At 41.6% G+C, this 14,674-nt stretch overlaps 1 protein-coding gene across 2 annotated transcripts in view; it reads left to right on the top strand.

Annotated features, from left to right (window-relative positions):
- The window catches only part of kcnq1.2 (potassium voltage-gated channel, KQT-like subfamily, member 1.2), a 176,158-nt gene that overhangs the window by 26,573 nt on the left and 134,911 nt on the right, over positions 1 to 14,674 (top strand). The window contains exons 11-14 of one of the 2 annotated variants that reach the window (XM_035156458.2): positions 1,759 to 1,924; positions 6,213 to 6,239; positions 8,375 to 8,428; positions 8,778 to 8,895. In XM_035156458.2, coding sequence (XP_035012349.1) covers positions 1,759 to 1,924; positions 6,213 to 6,239; positions 8,375 to 8,428; positions 8,778 to 8,895 — 365 coding nt within the window. The remainder of the gene's footprint in view (positions 1 to 1,758; positions 1,925 to 6,212; positions 6,240 to 8,374; positions 8,429 to 8,777; positions 8,896 to 14,674) is intronic. The other variant, XM_035156461.2, reaches the window with a different exon arrangement.

Below are 14,674 nucleotides of genomic sequence, written 5' to 3' on the forward strand. Positions count from 1 at the left end.
CCCCCCACCAAGGCTTGACTCCACCAGGATGACTTGAGGCCTTTGTCTGGGCGGCACAAAGACTCAGTCAGTTGAGATGATGTCACCGCCGCCTTTCTCATGGGAGTAAACCTTTGTCTAGTAGAACAACAACAAAAAAATCTTTGTGTAGCATTGAGCCCACATGCATTGGGGAGAGTGAAGCCTGCTTCCGCTCTTTTCTGTTTCAGCTTGTGACTTTCTCCTCTGATTTACCTCTCTCTCTCTCTCTCTCTCTCTCTCTCTCTCTCTCTCTCTCTCTCTCCCTCTCTCTCTCTCGCTCTCCTCTAACCCTCATTCAAGACTTGCTTCTGTTTCTTCTCTGTTTAATGGGCTTTATTTAACTCTCCTTTCTGCTCTTTCTGTCCCCTCTCTATTTTCCTCTGCCTCATCTCATTCCCGCTCATTCCCATTCACAATGAGTTTCATCCCTCTCCTCTTTTTATATTAACTCCATCTCTCTGTTCCTGTCTTTCAAACTTGTTACAGTTTCTTCCTACCTTTACATCTTTCCCTTTCCTTTCTCCCTTTGAGTCTTGCTCCACCTCTCTCTCTCTCTCTCCTAATGAGTCATTCAAACGTTGGGTTTTTGGACTGAACTGTTGGCCACTAGTCAATGCCAAAGTCTGATCCACTGAGTCCAGATAATTGAGTTTCTATAAAGGCCACGTCCATGACGTTGGTGAGTGTCGGTTGGTCTGAGAGTTGGACTGGAGCCCCATTGAGGTCCAGAAAGTGGCTGGGACATGGGTATAAAAAAGCTATGTGTTAAACTGAGATTAAACAGCTTGTCCCCAACTACATGAACTACACAGGTATATAAAAGAAAGCTGGGTGTTTCTGTATATCAGTGTTTTTAGCTAAGTTTGGGTTTTTAACACACTTGTATGACAGAATGGGTTTGTTTCATTCTTCCAAGAATAATGTTTTCTAGACATGTTCATTCAGATGTGATTCATTGTGACCAGACTATCACTAACAGTTTGTTGTTCAAACAGACAACTGCATTAGCAAGTAAAGTAAATGGCTTAATCTTACAAAAATGTCTCCAGTCTATATCAAACGATTTGACTCTTCAATATTAAAACATGCCACAAAACTCGTGGCAATCTGATTTCAAAATTAAACTATGAAATTAAATGAATGAAAGTGGCTGAGATAGGTCAATAAGTCCAGTGTTTTTTTTTCTTTTATTGGCTTTGGGTTTTTAAAGAATCTATGTTGTGCAGGCAAGGGACAGTGAGTTCCATGACCTTGATGACCTGATCTTGTTTATCCCTTTGCCTCATCAACTTCATGTGTACAGTTGTACCCAAATAGGAAGTAACTGGGATTAGATTCAGACTTGATTACTGGATTGTCCCCTTCAGCTTGGACAGGAGTTGCTGTTGTAAATGAAAGAGTTCACGAACATCAGGACCTCGTTCACTCATGAACATGCAGTATAATGGACTGTGAGACAGGCTGGCTGGTGCAGTGTCGGCAGTGATACAATGTGTGAACTATACGGAGGCTGAGCTATAATAAGGAGCTTATGTAACTAATTTTAAGGGGGATAGTGTGAAGTAAAGGCAAAAAAAACTCTTCTTTTGACTGTGACATCATCTCATGGATGTAATTCTGTTGGTTATTTTCAGGTATCGACTCTTTTAATAATCCCATTTGTTGTAATTGCTCTACATGTCATTATTATAATCCCGACACACTTTTTGATGTGGGTGTTGCTGTTTCCTCTGTCAGAAAAGGGGGACCAAGAGGAGGCTGAAGTCCAGGGATAATGGTTCTATGCGTGAAGGGTCAGAGAGAGCCATATCCATCCCCCAGATCACCTACGATCACATCGATGACTCTGGGGAGAAGAAAGATGCCACCTTTTTCTTGGAAGAGCCGAGGGGGAATGCCGAAGGTAATGCACTGAGAATAGTACTGTTCTCATTGTTACTGTGATGTACAGTGACAGTTAGAAATAGATATCAAATATATTGAGGATTATTGTCACTCTGAAGTTCATTAACCCAAACATATCATTCAAAGAAAACCATCCAGCTTCTGAAAGTTATCTTTCCTTCAACAGTTCAGTCTCAGACAAGTGAACCACAATTTCACAATAAAAGATCTAAGGCCCATTATATTACTGCTCAATCAAACTGACTTCACAGCAGTGTGGTTATTCAGAACTTGATGCCCCCAGCTCTGTGAAGGTGTTTGTCAACAACATTGAATATTGTCATGTAGCTATCTTTGCTGTTGTAATACAGTTCAAGGGCAGCTGGCAATGAAGTATCATATGTCATGTGGACTACATTCGAGCTGCAGAGATGAAACCCACCTTTTTTTAATCTGTTCCTCTTAGGACAGTTTTGTTTCATGAAATAATGAGGGATGTGAAATGATGTCATGCTGCCTTAAAAGCCTTGGAAATGGAAGTTTCATGTGCTTTTGCATTCAGGGCATTTAGGTAGCCAAAACAACTCTTTGGAATGACATTTGTTTTGGCACTTGCTTGAGAAAAATGAGTCTTCAGCTTGTACTTTTGTCCTGTTTTTCATCTGTATTTTAAATGGTTTGAAAATAAATACTGTAGATAAACGTAAAATAAGTTTCACTGAATATTTCTGTCGCCAAATCTAATAATACGTAATTTTTTTCCTTTAGGCTTGAAGAGTCACCACAAAAGCTATAAACTGTTAGGCCAACATCTTATTGTGTCACACTACTTTAGATCTGACAGTAAAAAATTGCTAAAGATGGGGGCCTATTCAAACGTGTTTATACTTAGAGCATAGGGGCTCACTGCCGCCACCGCAGATCATAATCATAAATAGATAAATCACAATATCTCTCTTCTCAGTCTTTGTGGCGATATTAGTGAGACACATGTATGAGCAAATCTGGTGATGACAGAAATTTCAGTTTGGCCAATGGTTTCTGACCAATGACTTACAAAACCACAGAGATTCCCATAAACCTCAGCTGTGTTTAGTTCTTGAATTTTACTTCTTGTATGTTAGCATGCTAACATGTTGAACATAGTATCTGCTAAACATCTGCATGTATAAACAGCATAACCGTGAGCATGTTACTCATTGACAGTAGCATATTCTTTAAGCCTTCTTTACACTGTCCACTAAATGTGGATATTTTGCTCAACAAACCTTTCCCTCTGCATACGGGCATCTCCTCCACACGCAAATGGTTTAAAGTCACTAAAACTGAGGATTTTTTACAATCGCCTTCCAAAATGCAGATTTACAAAAACTGTGTGTGTACATGAACGTGAAATGGATCCTTTGGGAAACAATGACGTCACAGTTTACTTTGTGCAGTCCACTGTTGCTGTGTGTAATGAGCCTGCACCAGAAACAACAACAATGGCAACCGAATACCAGTCTTGCTCCATTTGGTTAGCACTGCTTTTTTAGCATTTAGCGTTACCACACCACTTTTTGTCTGCCTTGCCCAATATTACTTGGTCAGCAGCATTCTTCTCTGGTATTTAACAGATCATTGACATAGACTTTATCGCCACCTACTGGCCAAGCATGCTTGTTTGAGCATTTGTAGTCGTTTTTGTCTACTTATCTTGACGGAGCTCGTGTGGTTGGAGATTTTCTTTTAAACAAGGAGTAAGACGTCTATGCAAAAACTATCTGCAGTAGTGTAGACAAGGCACAAAGCACCTCTGCCTGACAGAGCTAATTACAGCGTAAAGGATCTATTTGAATGTGGTATTTAGAGCTAAGCTTTGTTTGGTTCTCTCAGTTTATGCAATCAGTTTAGAGTATGACACATTATTGGAGGGGTTGTAATGGGCTGGTTTCTCATTTTCACACAATAAACAGAGGCCCTATCCTGATTCCCCCTTAGAGCCAAGATGGCTGCCAGGTGTCTCGAGTGGGCCATATGGAAGCCATTTAAGTCTCAGTGGTGATTAGAGGTCATGGTTACAAGCTCTTTACTGCTTCACTTGTCCTCTTTGCTGGCCACTGACACGCTGAGCTTGGGTAGAAAAAAAAACTTATATGGACTTGTCAAGGTTGGAATTTATAACACTTGCAGTTTACTAATATTGGTGTAATCATGTCAAAGCCAAGATCTTTTTTTGTCATAATTTTGAGAAAAGCTTGACTACATTGATTATGTTGATTTCAGAGCATACACTCATTATTAAGATATACATTTTCCCCCTTATGGATTCCTAATTGTTTCAGCACTTACCCAAAACATACAAATTTTTTGTTTTGAATCCATACAAACAGCTGATTGGTTAAAGGGGGTGGCGGTTTGACTTCCTTTGACCCAGACTTCATGTTAATAAATGCACTTAATGAGTTTTTCCTGTCAAAGCGTGGAGTCATAAAAGCAGCTGGAGTGACATAAAGGCAGACCATCACTAAAACATCAACCACTTACGAGGGGAACAGTTTAGTTTCCTGCCTAATTGGGTGGATCTTAGATGGAGATGAAGGAGAACATGTGTGAGAAAGTGTGAGAGGAAAAAAGTGCCAAACCAGTTAGCTATCCCATTTCATCCAGTAGTCACATATCTATACAATAACATGAACCTTATTAAACTTTCAACAGGTACATCTTATGTTCTGTCAGTTTTCTGTGTATTCACTTGTGGTCAGACAGGTTGAGACTAAGGAGTGGAAAATGAATTGGACAAGCTGGGATGGAAGAAACCAACGTCTGCAGCCTGCTGTCACTAATGATAATGTGTAGAGGTGAAACAGCATCGGACTCAATTACCTTTGCTAAACCAGCCATAAAACAGGAATCTCTATTCTGGGGGTTGCTGCTTTTTTTTAAATGTCATCATGATTCAAATTGATGCTTGACTCCTAGATTTCTTAAAAACATATATAGCAGAGAGATGGAAAAGCTTAAAACAATTGCTATTAATTGTGAAAATTTGAAAATAATAACAGATACACAGAATATGCAGCAAATAACAATGATTAAAAATCAAAGAAAAATCGAAAGCAAAACAAACAAACGGACACATCCCAGCCACCGCGTCCCGCGGATCTAGGCCAGCGACTCTTACAGAATATTGTTGTAAAGATTTTTGAGTTTTAATGAGAGCGAGTACCAACCCTCTATAATTGATTCGTTCAACTCCATGAACTCGAGCAGTTGCCAATTCTAATTAAACGTTGTCCAGATATACGTTAGAACCCAAGCGAGGAAAGACAGGGAGTTTGGAAACAATGGCTGTTAAGATATCTCATGATCAGTGATGCTTCTTCTTCTGCTTTTTCCTCACTGACTCAGTGAACATGCATCATCTGAGTGTAAGCTCAGCATACATCAGGTTTTATACAGTATTTTCTATAAATCAGTTGTCCTAAATAGCAAATTGATGTAATTATGATTTTACTATATGCTGTTTATGAATTAGCTGATGTTGTTAAGGAGTTTGGTTTCTCTAGTGTTTAATTATCTGAATTTCAGGCCTTAAAAAGTCTTAAATACTTTAAAATATTACTTATGAGGACGTAAATATGTTAATGTTCATGTAAGTACCAATTTGGGTTAGCTTTTTGGCGGCATACATAGTGTGCAATGTGTCCTAAATGTTACCGAATCACATTCTTTATGATACAGATATGAGCACGCTGTAATAAAACTACAAACGAGACCAACATTGAACTGATAACTGATAGTCTACAGACATCCTCGTTAGACTTTATCTCACTGCAGTCGGCCTGGCTGTGGGGAAGACAATGGATACCTACTGTCTCTATAGTTTGTGAGATAACGTGGTGTTTCAAGGGTTATTCTCTACTCTGCTGCTTCACCTTCAAATATAGGGAAGTGTAAGTAATTCTGTGACTCTGATATTCCCTCATTTCTGCTGTACTTGACATTGGTTTTAAATTTCATTAATTATGGTCTTAAAAATAACCTTGTTTTAGGCAGGAAGAGCTGGCGTTACTGCGCCGGAAATTACTGAATGAATAAAATGGCAAACGCAGGCAGAGAATGAATGAATGCATGAATATGCACATATGAATAAGTAGACACTGTGCGTCCCTCTTTTATGTTTCAATGTCAACTGGCCTAAAAAACTAAAAATGCTGCTGTGTTTCAAAGCAGGAACTGATAAGAGATCATTGATTACGTTTGTGTAATTTCGGCGCAAATTGCTGTGTGCTCCCATATTAACCCTTTTTTCCCTTTCTCTGCAGGAATCAACAGGATGCTCAGACAAACAGGTTAGTCCTTCTAACTCCCATCGCCACTGAGATGCACTTAACGGGATCTTTATAATGGGTTATGTATCATTTTTATCAACAGATATTTCAGTCAACTCTGGTCCTGGGGTAGCTCCCTCCAGTTTCCACTTCTTAATCGTGCAACTTTAAACTATAAACGGTGCTAATAAAATCCAAGTAACAAGAAGACAGACTCTTTTTATGAACCAGTTGTTCTTTGTCCAAACGACAGACACAAAGGCTGAGCATATAGTGTGTGTGTTCACTGCTCTGTCTGAGCAGCAGCCCCTTCCAATAGTCAAGTACTTCTTTTTCTCTCATTAAAAACTCCTCTGTGTTAATCATTAGCTAGCCTTCCTTTTTAATGTGGCCCAGACAGTATTTTAATTAGACTCGCTCACTGGCTCTGCCTTTGTCCCCAACTGGACCAAACCAGAGCCAAGCAGAGAGAGAGACAGGGAGAGAGAGAGCGAGTCAGACACTGGTCCTGGGTTGACCTGGCCTGTTTTCTTTACTGGGTGCCCTGCCAACACCACGGGTGAGGGAGGAACATGGCTGGCCCGGATAGGAATGGGGCAGGGTCCTAGTGGGGCCCGGGGAGGCCGAGACGGGGACACCGAAAGAGAGGCGGCAGAGGGGTTGTGGAGTTGATGAGTGTCATTGTGGAGCACCAGTGGTCAGAAATAAACTGGTCATTGTTTGATTTGGTCAATGTCCGGCTTATCGCTCTACTTATCTGTCTGGTCCCACGTACCTCCCTGTCTGTGAGAGTCTCTCAATGGCGCGCTCCCTCTCTCTTTCCCTCTCTCCCTCTCTCCCTCTCTCCCTCTCTAGCTCTATCTCACAGTCTTTTTTTCCCCCTTTTTTTCTCTCTCTCCTGCCCTCGGCTCGTTCTCTCCCGTCCAAAACACGTTTGCACTGATGGTCCAGATAAACTACATACATGTCCATAAACCCTTATCCTGTTTGTGTAGCTGATAAGTAGGTGCATGTCTCCTTCACTGAGTTGAAGTTAGGGGCTCTAAAGGTGGCTCTGATTACACCCCCCCACACACTTTTCCTCTCCCCTCTCCTCTATTGCATGTCTATTCTTCCGGCTTGGACAATGTTAAACAAACTCGATGATGGAAAACAAGAGAGGCTGAATGGTTTTTACTCGAATTGGAATGGTCATTCTGTTCTTGGACGGAGATTTGCCTCTCCATTCTCGGTCACAATGGAGGCCCGGTGGTTTGGAGGAGAGACATGTCAAACTCTGCTGACGGTCTGACTGCAGGTCAAGGCCCCCTCGACACATGTTGTTCTTTGCTGTAGTTTTTAGCCGCGCCAGCAGCCATCCAGCTGCATGGTTGAGCTGGAGCGCTGCAATTTATGCTCCTGCACAGGTTGTCTCCTGGTGTAAATTATCAATTAAAAAGTTCCTCTTCAGGAGTCTTCATGTTAATTACCTAAGCCAAGGAGAATGTTTCCACCTCCATTTGTATGTTTGTTTGCAAGCATTACATAAAAACAACTGAACAGATTACCACAAAACTGAAGGGTACGTAGGAAGAGCCCATTACATTTTGTCGTGGAATGTCTTGGTTTTTTTTTCAGCGCCCCATGTTATCAGGTTAGAGCTGCCGCACTGCGTGAGTGTAATCATATCTGGGGGAGGGATTAAGTTGGAGCCGAGACGCCAAACACTAACATGTTCTACTGTTGCAATAAACATTTGAACGTGAGTTGTCTGACTGACACAGTAGTGATACCATGAACCTCAGGTAGCAGCTCCAAAGCAGACACGCTACGTGTGCGAGAGTCAGCAGATCAGCGGACACAGCCGCCATGTGCTGCACACGCACCCAGTGTGACCCAGCAGTGAGAAAAGGTGTTTTTTCAGGGATCTTGATGAAATAAATTAGGTACATTAAGGGAATGATATCTATGGGTTTGTGCAATTTGGTGCAGCTTGATTGGACTTTATGCGACTGTTGGGCCCTGGTGGAGGTTTCTGATCCACTCATTGCCATTCTAGTTTAGAATTGAAGTGAAGAAACCCACTGTTGTAAATTGTGTTTCAACTTTTTTGTTTGATTCCTTTTGATTTTCTTCTTTCTTTTTATTCTCCACTTATTGTTGTTGCATGACGTCAGGCCCTCCTCATCATTCTTGGTCGTCTTTTGCTCTGAGCTGTCCTGGCTCTCCAGGTATCTGTCATTTCTTTGTGTCTGCTTTTATCTCATTTATACACGTCTGCCCTTCTCTGCTTGTTTTTGCTTTAAAATGGAACAGTGTCCTTTGTCCTTTTTCAACTTAAGATACGATGTCTTCTCTCTGATGTGAAAAAGTCCTGTAGAGAATTTAGACGATTTGCAAAGTGATTAAATTAACACTTTTGTACCTGGTAGTTTAAGGGCTATAACACAGCTATATATGTTTTCTTTGTATTCAAATTAAGTTAATTAAAAAAACATTTGTCAGTTTAAATATTGTATATAGTTTATAAGCCCAAGATGCATGTGTTGTAATATTATACATGATTCTTGTGCTTTACAGTGAGGAGGAATCACGACAACAACACCTCCCTCGACATCTCCCGCACCAACAGCATAACTGATGAGCTCGACTACATGAGTGAGGACATTCCCCTGCCAGTGGTGACGGACAAAACTCAGTAAGTCCCATGACATTCTCCCTTTGCTTTTTTCTGGAGTTGCATCACCCTGCTCTGGCTGATCCACGTTGTACAGATTTTTCCTACTTGTCATTATCGTAAAGGCCTTCAGCAGCAGAGCCCCTCAGGCCGCTCTCTAAATGAAGTTGTTTTGTTGAACTCTCTCGAGGGTTAAAGAGGCTCTCGAGGGCCGAGGCCTTACCAGGTACAGAGACTTAGAAAGAGGATTATCCCTTTAGTCTTGAGGGAAATGACAAAGAAATCCCTCTCAGTTGGATGTAGGACATGTTCGGGTACTGAGAGCTTGTCGCCACATGCCCTCAGAAGGTTGAGAATTCCCTGCTCTTTGTTGCTGTGTGATTTTTTCGACGATGTTTCTTCCCCCTGCTGACCCACTCATACAAATGAGTTTCATCAAAATGTGATTTCTTTGCTTCCTCTGTCAGCTTGCTGTATAAAGCGTGCTCATGATTGCTACAAGAGTTCACCCTCCATCCCTCTTTCCATCCCCAGTTCTCCCACATGGGGTTTTCCCATGTTTCCACAGGCATCTTTTACGACACGTGTTCACTTAAGCTGCTTTCTGACATGCACTGAACTCCACAGTTCCTCCGTATTTCCTCTGGAAGAGGTACAGAGGTGTGTGAACGATTTTGTCCAAGCAGGGGATCCCTCGCTGGATTCACCGTGAGCGAGTGGGGGGGGGTTGATGACGCTACTCACATGTGACAGATGCAAAAATTTGAAAAAAAACTAAGAGAAAACAAATATCACCTGGTTAAAAAGAGGCGGCATACACGTCGAAGACACCCACGAAGATTTGTCAAGAGAGTTTGTGGTGTTAGAGCTGACGACGCTGTCGGGGGGGCCTGTAAACATGATCACTTGATCTCTGCAGCTGAGTTAATATATCACTTCCTGCCTCTGCCTGCTCCACCTCTCGCCTGAATAACGTGGAGGAATTGTTGCTGTTGTGAACGCATCTGTGCAGAGAACCTCCCGCTGTGTTGTGCACGTGTGAAAGGCCTGGAGGTCATGTCTTAAAAACCACAATAGGAGCAAAGTGGAAAAAATGCAGAAATTATATCAACAATAGTGTTTGGCTTGATTCCTGCAGTGGGAGACTGGTGGAGTCCACACAGGGGTTATCATGTAGTTGATGTTTTGTGTACATGTGGTTGTTCCCTGTCACTATATGTATATACATAAGTTTACATCTGCCACAGTGATCTGCACCATCCTGTTGACAGCTCATGTCCACTGAAGGCTTCTGAGATTTGCTGCGACATGTTGACATGCAGAATTGTTTATTTTTCTGTATTACATTTAGTCCTTTTTATAAGCTTCTATGTTGGCTGCATTTTAGAATTAGTTCTCATAGGTGTGAATCAAATTTGAAGTACCGTGTTGCGCAGAGAGGATCTAATGTCCCAAAAATACAATTATTAAATTTTTGAGATGGATAATGTCATTATAGAAATTGAAACAAGATCTTTCTATTGTTTGACTTATTCACTGAATCTAAGACTTGGAGCCTGTCCAATAAATCTGTTCAGACTATGAGTCTTTCACAGACATATCAGTTGAAAAGCTGAACACAGAGGCAGGATTGTAATATCAGTATAATCAGTCTTTATTAAAACTTCCAAATATCAGGTGGAAGGATTGAACTGTGTCAGAGCAGGAGGAGGAGGAGGAGGAGGAGGGTGCAGGAGCAGTAGCGATCTGAGGATCCAGAGCAGAGGCGATCAGGAGGGCTTGATGGTGAGGACGAGGCAGAGCTTAGATCTGGTCCAAAGTGGTGAATCAGTTCAATCAACAATACAATATCATTTTAGATCATATAATATATAACAACATCTAAAATCAAAGACAAGAAATAATAGATGAGTGCATGGGTGTTGATTCTCATAGACGTGGATGTTGTTTTTACTCTCTTTGTCTAATGGGCTTTCTTTTCCCTGCTTCTGTTCCCTGCAGATATACAGTCACCCCTGTCATTCAACTCCATCTCTGGCCTCTGGCTTTGCTCTGCATTCTCCTCCCTGTGCCCTCTTGAAAACAAAAAGCTCAGCAACCTTTTGTACAGAGGAACACAGTTGTTACCATATTCGGCAAAGTTCTTGCACCGTGTCGCTCAATTTCTTGTTTTTAGTTAGTTTAGTCGTGAGGGGTGATAAAAGACTCTCCAACCATCCAGTCTTTTTCATTCCTAGTAACAACAAATTAATAAAACAAACTGCAACGCTAAAACGAGAGTTACAAGCTGCAGAATACTTGCTCGAATACTCGCTCTCTTGCATTCTTTTGACCTGCCCGTTCGTGGCACCGGTCCAGGACTCTTTCTCCACACACCACTTGAATTCCACAAGGTACTGGACTGGCTCTCCTGCTATTCTTCCTCTTTCCCTTTTCTCTACCTCTCCATTACTCCTTCCACCCTGAGCATATCTGATGGGCCAAAAAACGCGAAGGAAAATGTCAATTTTGACATTGTATAGAAAACCACAAGTAGCCGACACCCAAACTGCCATTAATCATTTGACATTTGATCGTCACTCCTGGAAAATGTGATTACAGTAACTCATATTTTATTATGGGTGTATTTTGGTCCTAAATAGAAACCTATTGTTTTTATGTATTTTATTTCAAATTAGTGCTAAAGAATTAGTTTGTTCTTCCTTGAATCTTCCTTGCCATAGTCAGACTCTCTGTGCTTTACAGTGTGTCTGCAGCTGTCACCGTGTAAAAGTAGACAAATCAAACTGCTTGAATATACTGAAACTGTAACAGATACCTGCTGATATGTGAAGAAAAAGGTAAGTAGCAAAACCAAAGGCAATTGGTGATCCATGAATATGCTGTGCTAATATATTCTTTAGTTACTCAAACTGCATCAATGACTATGTTTACATGGATGCCAATATTCAGATTTACCAGATTAAGACATAGTCTGAATAAGACACTGGCATCTTAACAGCATTTTCTGATCATCTTAACCAGCATACGATCACATTCCCTCGGTGTAAACAAGACAGAAAAATTTAAAATTGTTTTAGATTTAGAAAGAAATCACCTAAAATTATATATGGTAGCATTGTACACTATAGTATTTCAGTTTGGGGCTTTAAAGCTGGCCGGACGTGGAGGACGTAATGACATGAGCCACAATCATAACATATAAATGGAAATATAAATACATTTCTATTAGCAACTAATGTAAAAACCATAATTAAAATGTCCGATTCTTCAACAGTTGTAATATTGGTGTCCTTGTGAATGTCACTATCTATTGAAAGATGTAAGACAGATATGTGTAAACTGCTGCATAACCACAGAAGGATATGGTTGCATATCCACAGCAGCTCCCATGTTTGCTACTATCAAAGTAGTGGACTCTGAATCCTAATTGTCCAGCTTCTCTATTAGAATATTGAAAAGGAACATATCATATCTAGTAATCTAGCACTTGTTTCCCTAACAGAAGATGGCACTCTTCTTACACAGTCTGCAGGCAACCTGCTGGTACGGCTTAAAACAACATACAGCCTGTTGTTTTAGGGGCCTGTTTGCTTACGACAATCCAACTATGATTATTATTTCTGCAGCTTGTGTTACCGGTCTTTGTTATAATCATTTTATGTTATGATAGATTTTTTTACACATTTAATCAGAGTAAAAGCATGAGGCCAGGTTTATTAAATTGTCCAAATGAATTCGGTAAAGAAACATTCAGCCTGTGTCATCCCATTAGCGTGGGCACACGTGTATGTACTTTTGAATAATCTTTTTGATGTATTTCTGTGGAGCTGATTAGTTGCGTGTGTATATGGGTGTGTGACCACTGGGTGTTAATGCCTAAGTGTGTGAGAGCGAGTTTTCCAGCTGTGGGGACAGACTGCGTCTAATTGTACCCGTTGCTGTGCTACCGTGCCCACAACAGCCGGGCTCGGATTTGGGCCTGTCGGGCACTCCCATAACAGCTGGTTTGTTTTGCCCCTGGTGTCACGCCACGAAGGACAGCACTGTCATTTGACATCCTTATCTGGATTTCTGTAGACAGCTACCAGATCCACCCATACTGCCTGAGGCGATGTGCCTGCACATACACTGCATCGGTTTTCTGTTATTTTATATTCAGGAATTAATGCATATCCGCACCCTCGAGCCTTAATGTAAATTTGACATGCGCTGGCTCCTTCCTGTGTTCAGATTGCCGCCTGTTCAAACAGACTTTATCTGCCATTTCTGGTATCTCTATCAGTATTATTTCTCTGTGTCAGCATCGGCAGGAACCTTTAACCGTTTGTTTGATTCTGCTGAAGCAGTGTGTGTGTGTGTGTGTGTGTGTGTGTGTGTGTGTGTGTGTGTGTGTGTGTGTGTGTGTGTGTGTGTGTGTGTGTGTGTGTGTCTGTGTGTGTGTGTGTGTGTGTGTTTGTTGACATGTGAGAGAGGCATCAATACAGCCGGCTGTGATGTCTGCTTCTGAAGAGGAAGTTGTGCAGGGCAGCGTCCACGCAATCATGTCTTTTGCTCCTCTAAACCCAATATACACACACACACCGGACACACACACACACACACACACACACACACACACACACACACACACACGCACACACACACATACAGATCTGAGATGACAAATCTTTATTATTTCTTCAAGTTAAATTGATTTGTTAATATCTTAAGTAAACATTCCAACATCAGACACTTATGTATAAAACATATACCGTTAAGATAGTTCTTCCTTTTTTACTGTAAACACTCTTTATTTGTTTACTTGGCCCTGTGTAAATGAGGCTTGATTTGTTACGGTTCAGACAAACACTGATTTCCGCTGATTGTGTACGTGGCTCAGTGGTTTGATATGGTGTGTGTGTGTGTGTATATCTGATTACTCATGTTGTTGGGACCTAAATCTGTTTGCACATGGGGACAAAAATAACCAACATAAATATAAATCATATAATTTTAAGATCAAGACAAGTTGTAATAATGTCTGTCTGTGTCTGTGTGTGTGTGTGTGTGTGTGTGTGTGTGTGTGTGTGTGTGTGTGTGTGTGTGTGTGTGTGTGTCCTTGGGCCCAAACAGAGGAAGGTCTTGTTTAGCTGATTGCAGTGATTGTGTCTTATCTCTCTCTCGCTCTCTCTCTCTCTCTCTCTCTCTCTCTCTCTCTATCCCTCTGCTGTGATTCCCTCTTTCCTTTCCGTTCTCATCTCTCAGCCTGTCTAAAAACTCTCATCCAGAAACACATCCCGTGCTTCTGTATTCTGTCAAGCAGCACCAGATCAGTGATGTCTGTCATCTTGTGACCTGAGGCAGTCAGTCGTGTCCTTCTCTTGCCGGGTGTGGCCACGATCCCCGTCCTCCTCCTCCTCCTCCTCCTCCTCCACCTCCTCCTCCTCTTCCATGTCTCCTCTCAGACCTTTAAAAGTCTGCCTGGGCCACCTACAGGCAGCTCTTAATTAGTTCCCCTCTTACAAGCTGGCCGCAGTTAAACAATGAGAACCCACTGCAGCCCTACAGGAGGGATCGCAGGCAGAGACACATGCATCACGGCCCGTCGTCTTCAAGTAGGGGCCCCTCTCTGCTGAGCAACTGGCGTCTTTTGTGCAGAGCTCTGAACAAATTGACTTTTTGTCTGCGTGGCCTCTGTATGCCTGACATGTACACTGTACTCTGATATAAATGGCACTGAGGGGCGTTTCAAGCATATGGCGTTTAGTCAAGAGCGAAAGTCTAAAATACTTTAATTCATTAATTGTTTTTTTCTTGA

Source organism: Hippoglossus stenolepis, chromosome 5, assembly GCF_022539355.2.
Source record: "Hippoglossus stenolepis isolate QCI-W04-F060 chromosome 5, HSTE1.2, whole genome shotgun sequence".
In the NCBI taxonomy this organism is placed as follows: domain Eukaryota; kingdom Metazoa; phylum Chordata; class Actinopteri; order Pleuronectiformes; family Pleuronectidae; genus Hippoglossus; species Hippoglossus stenolepis.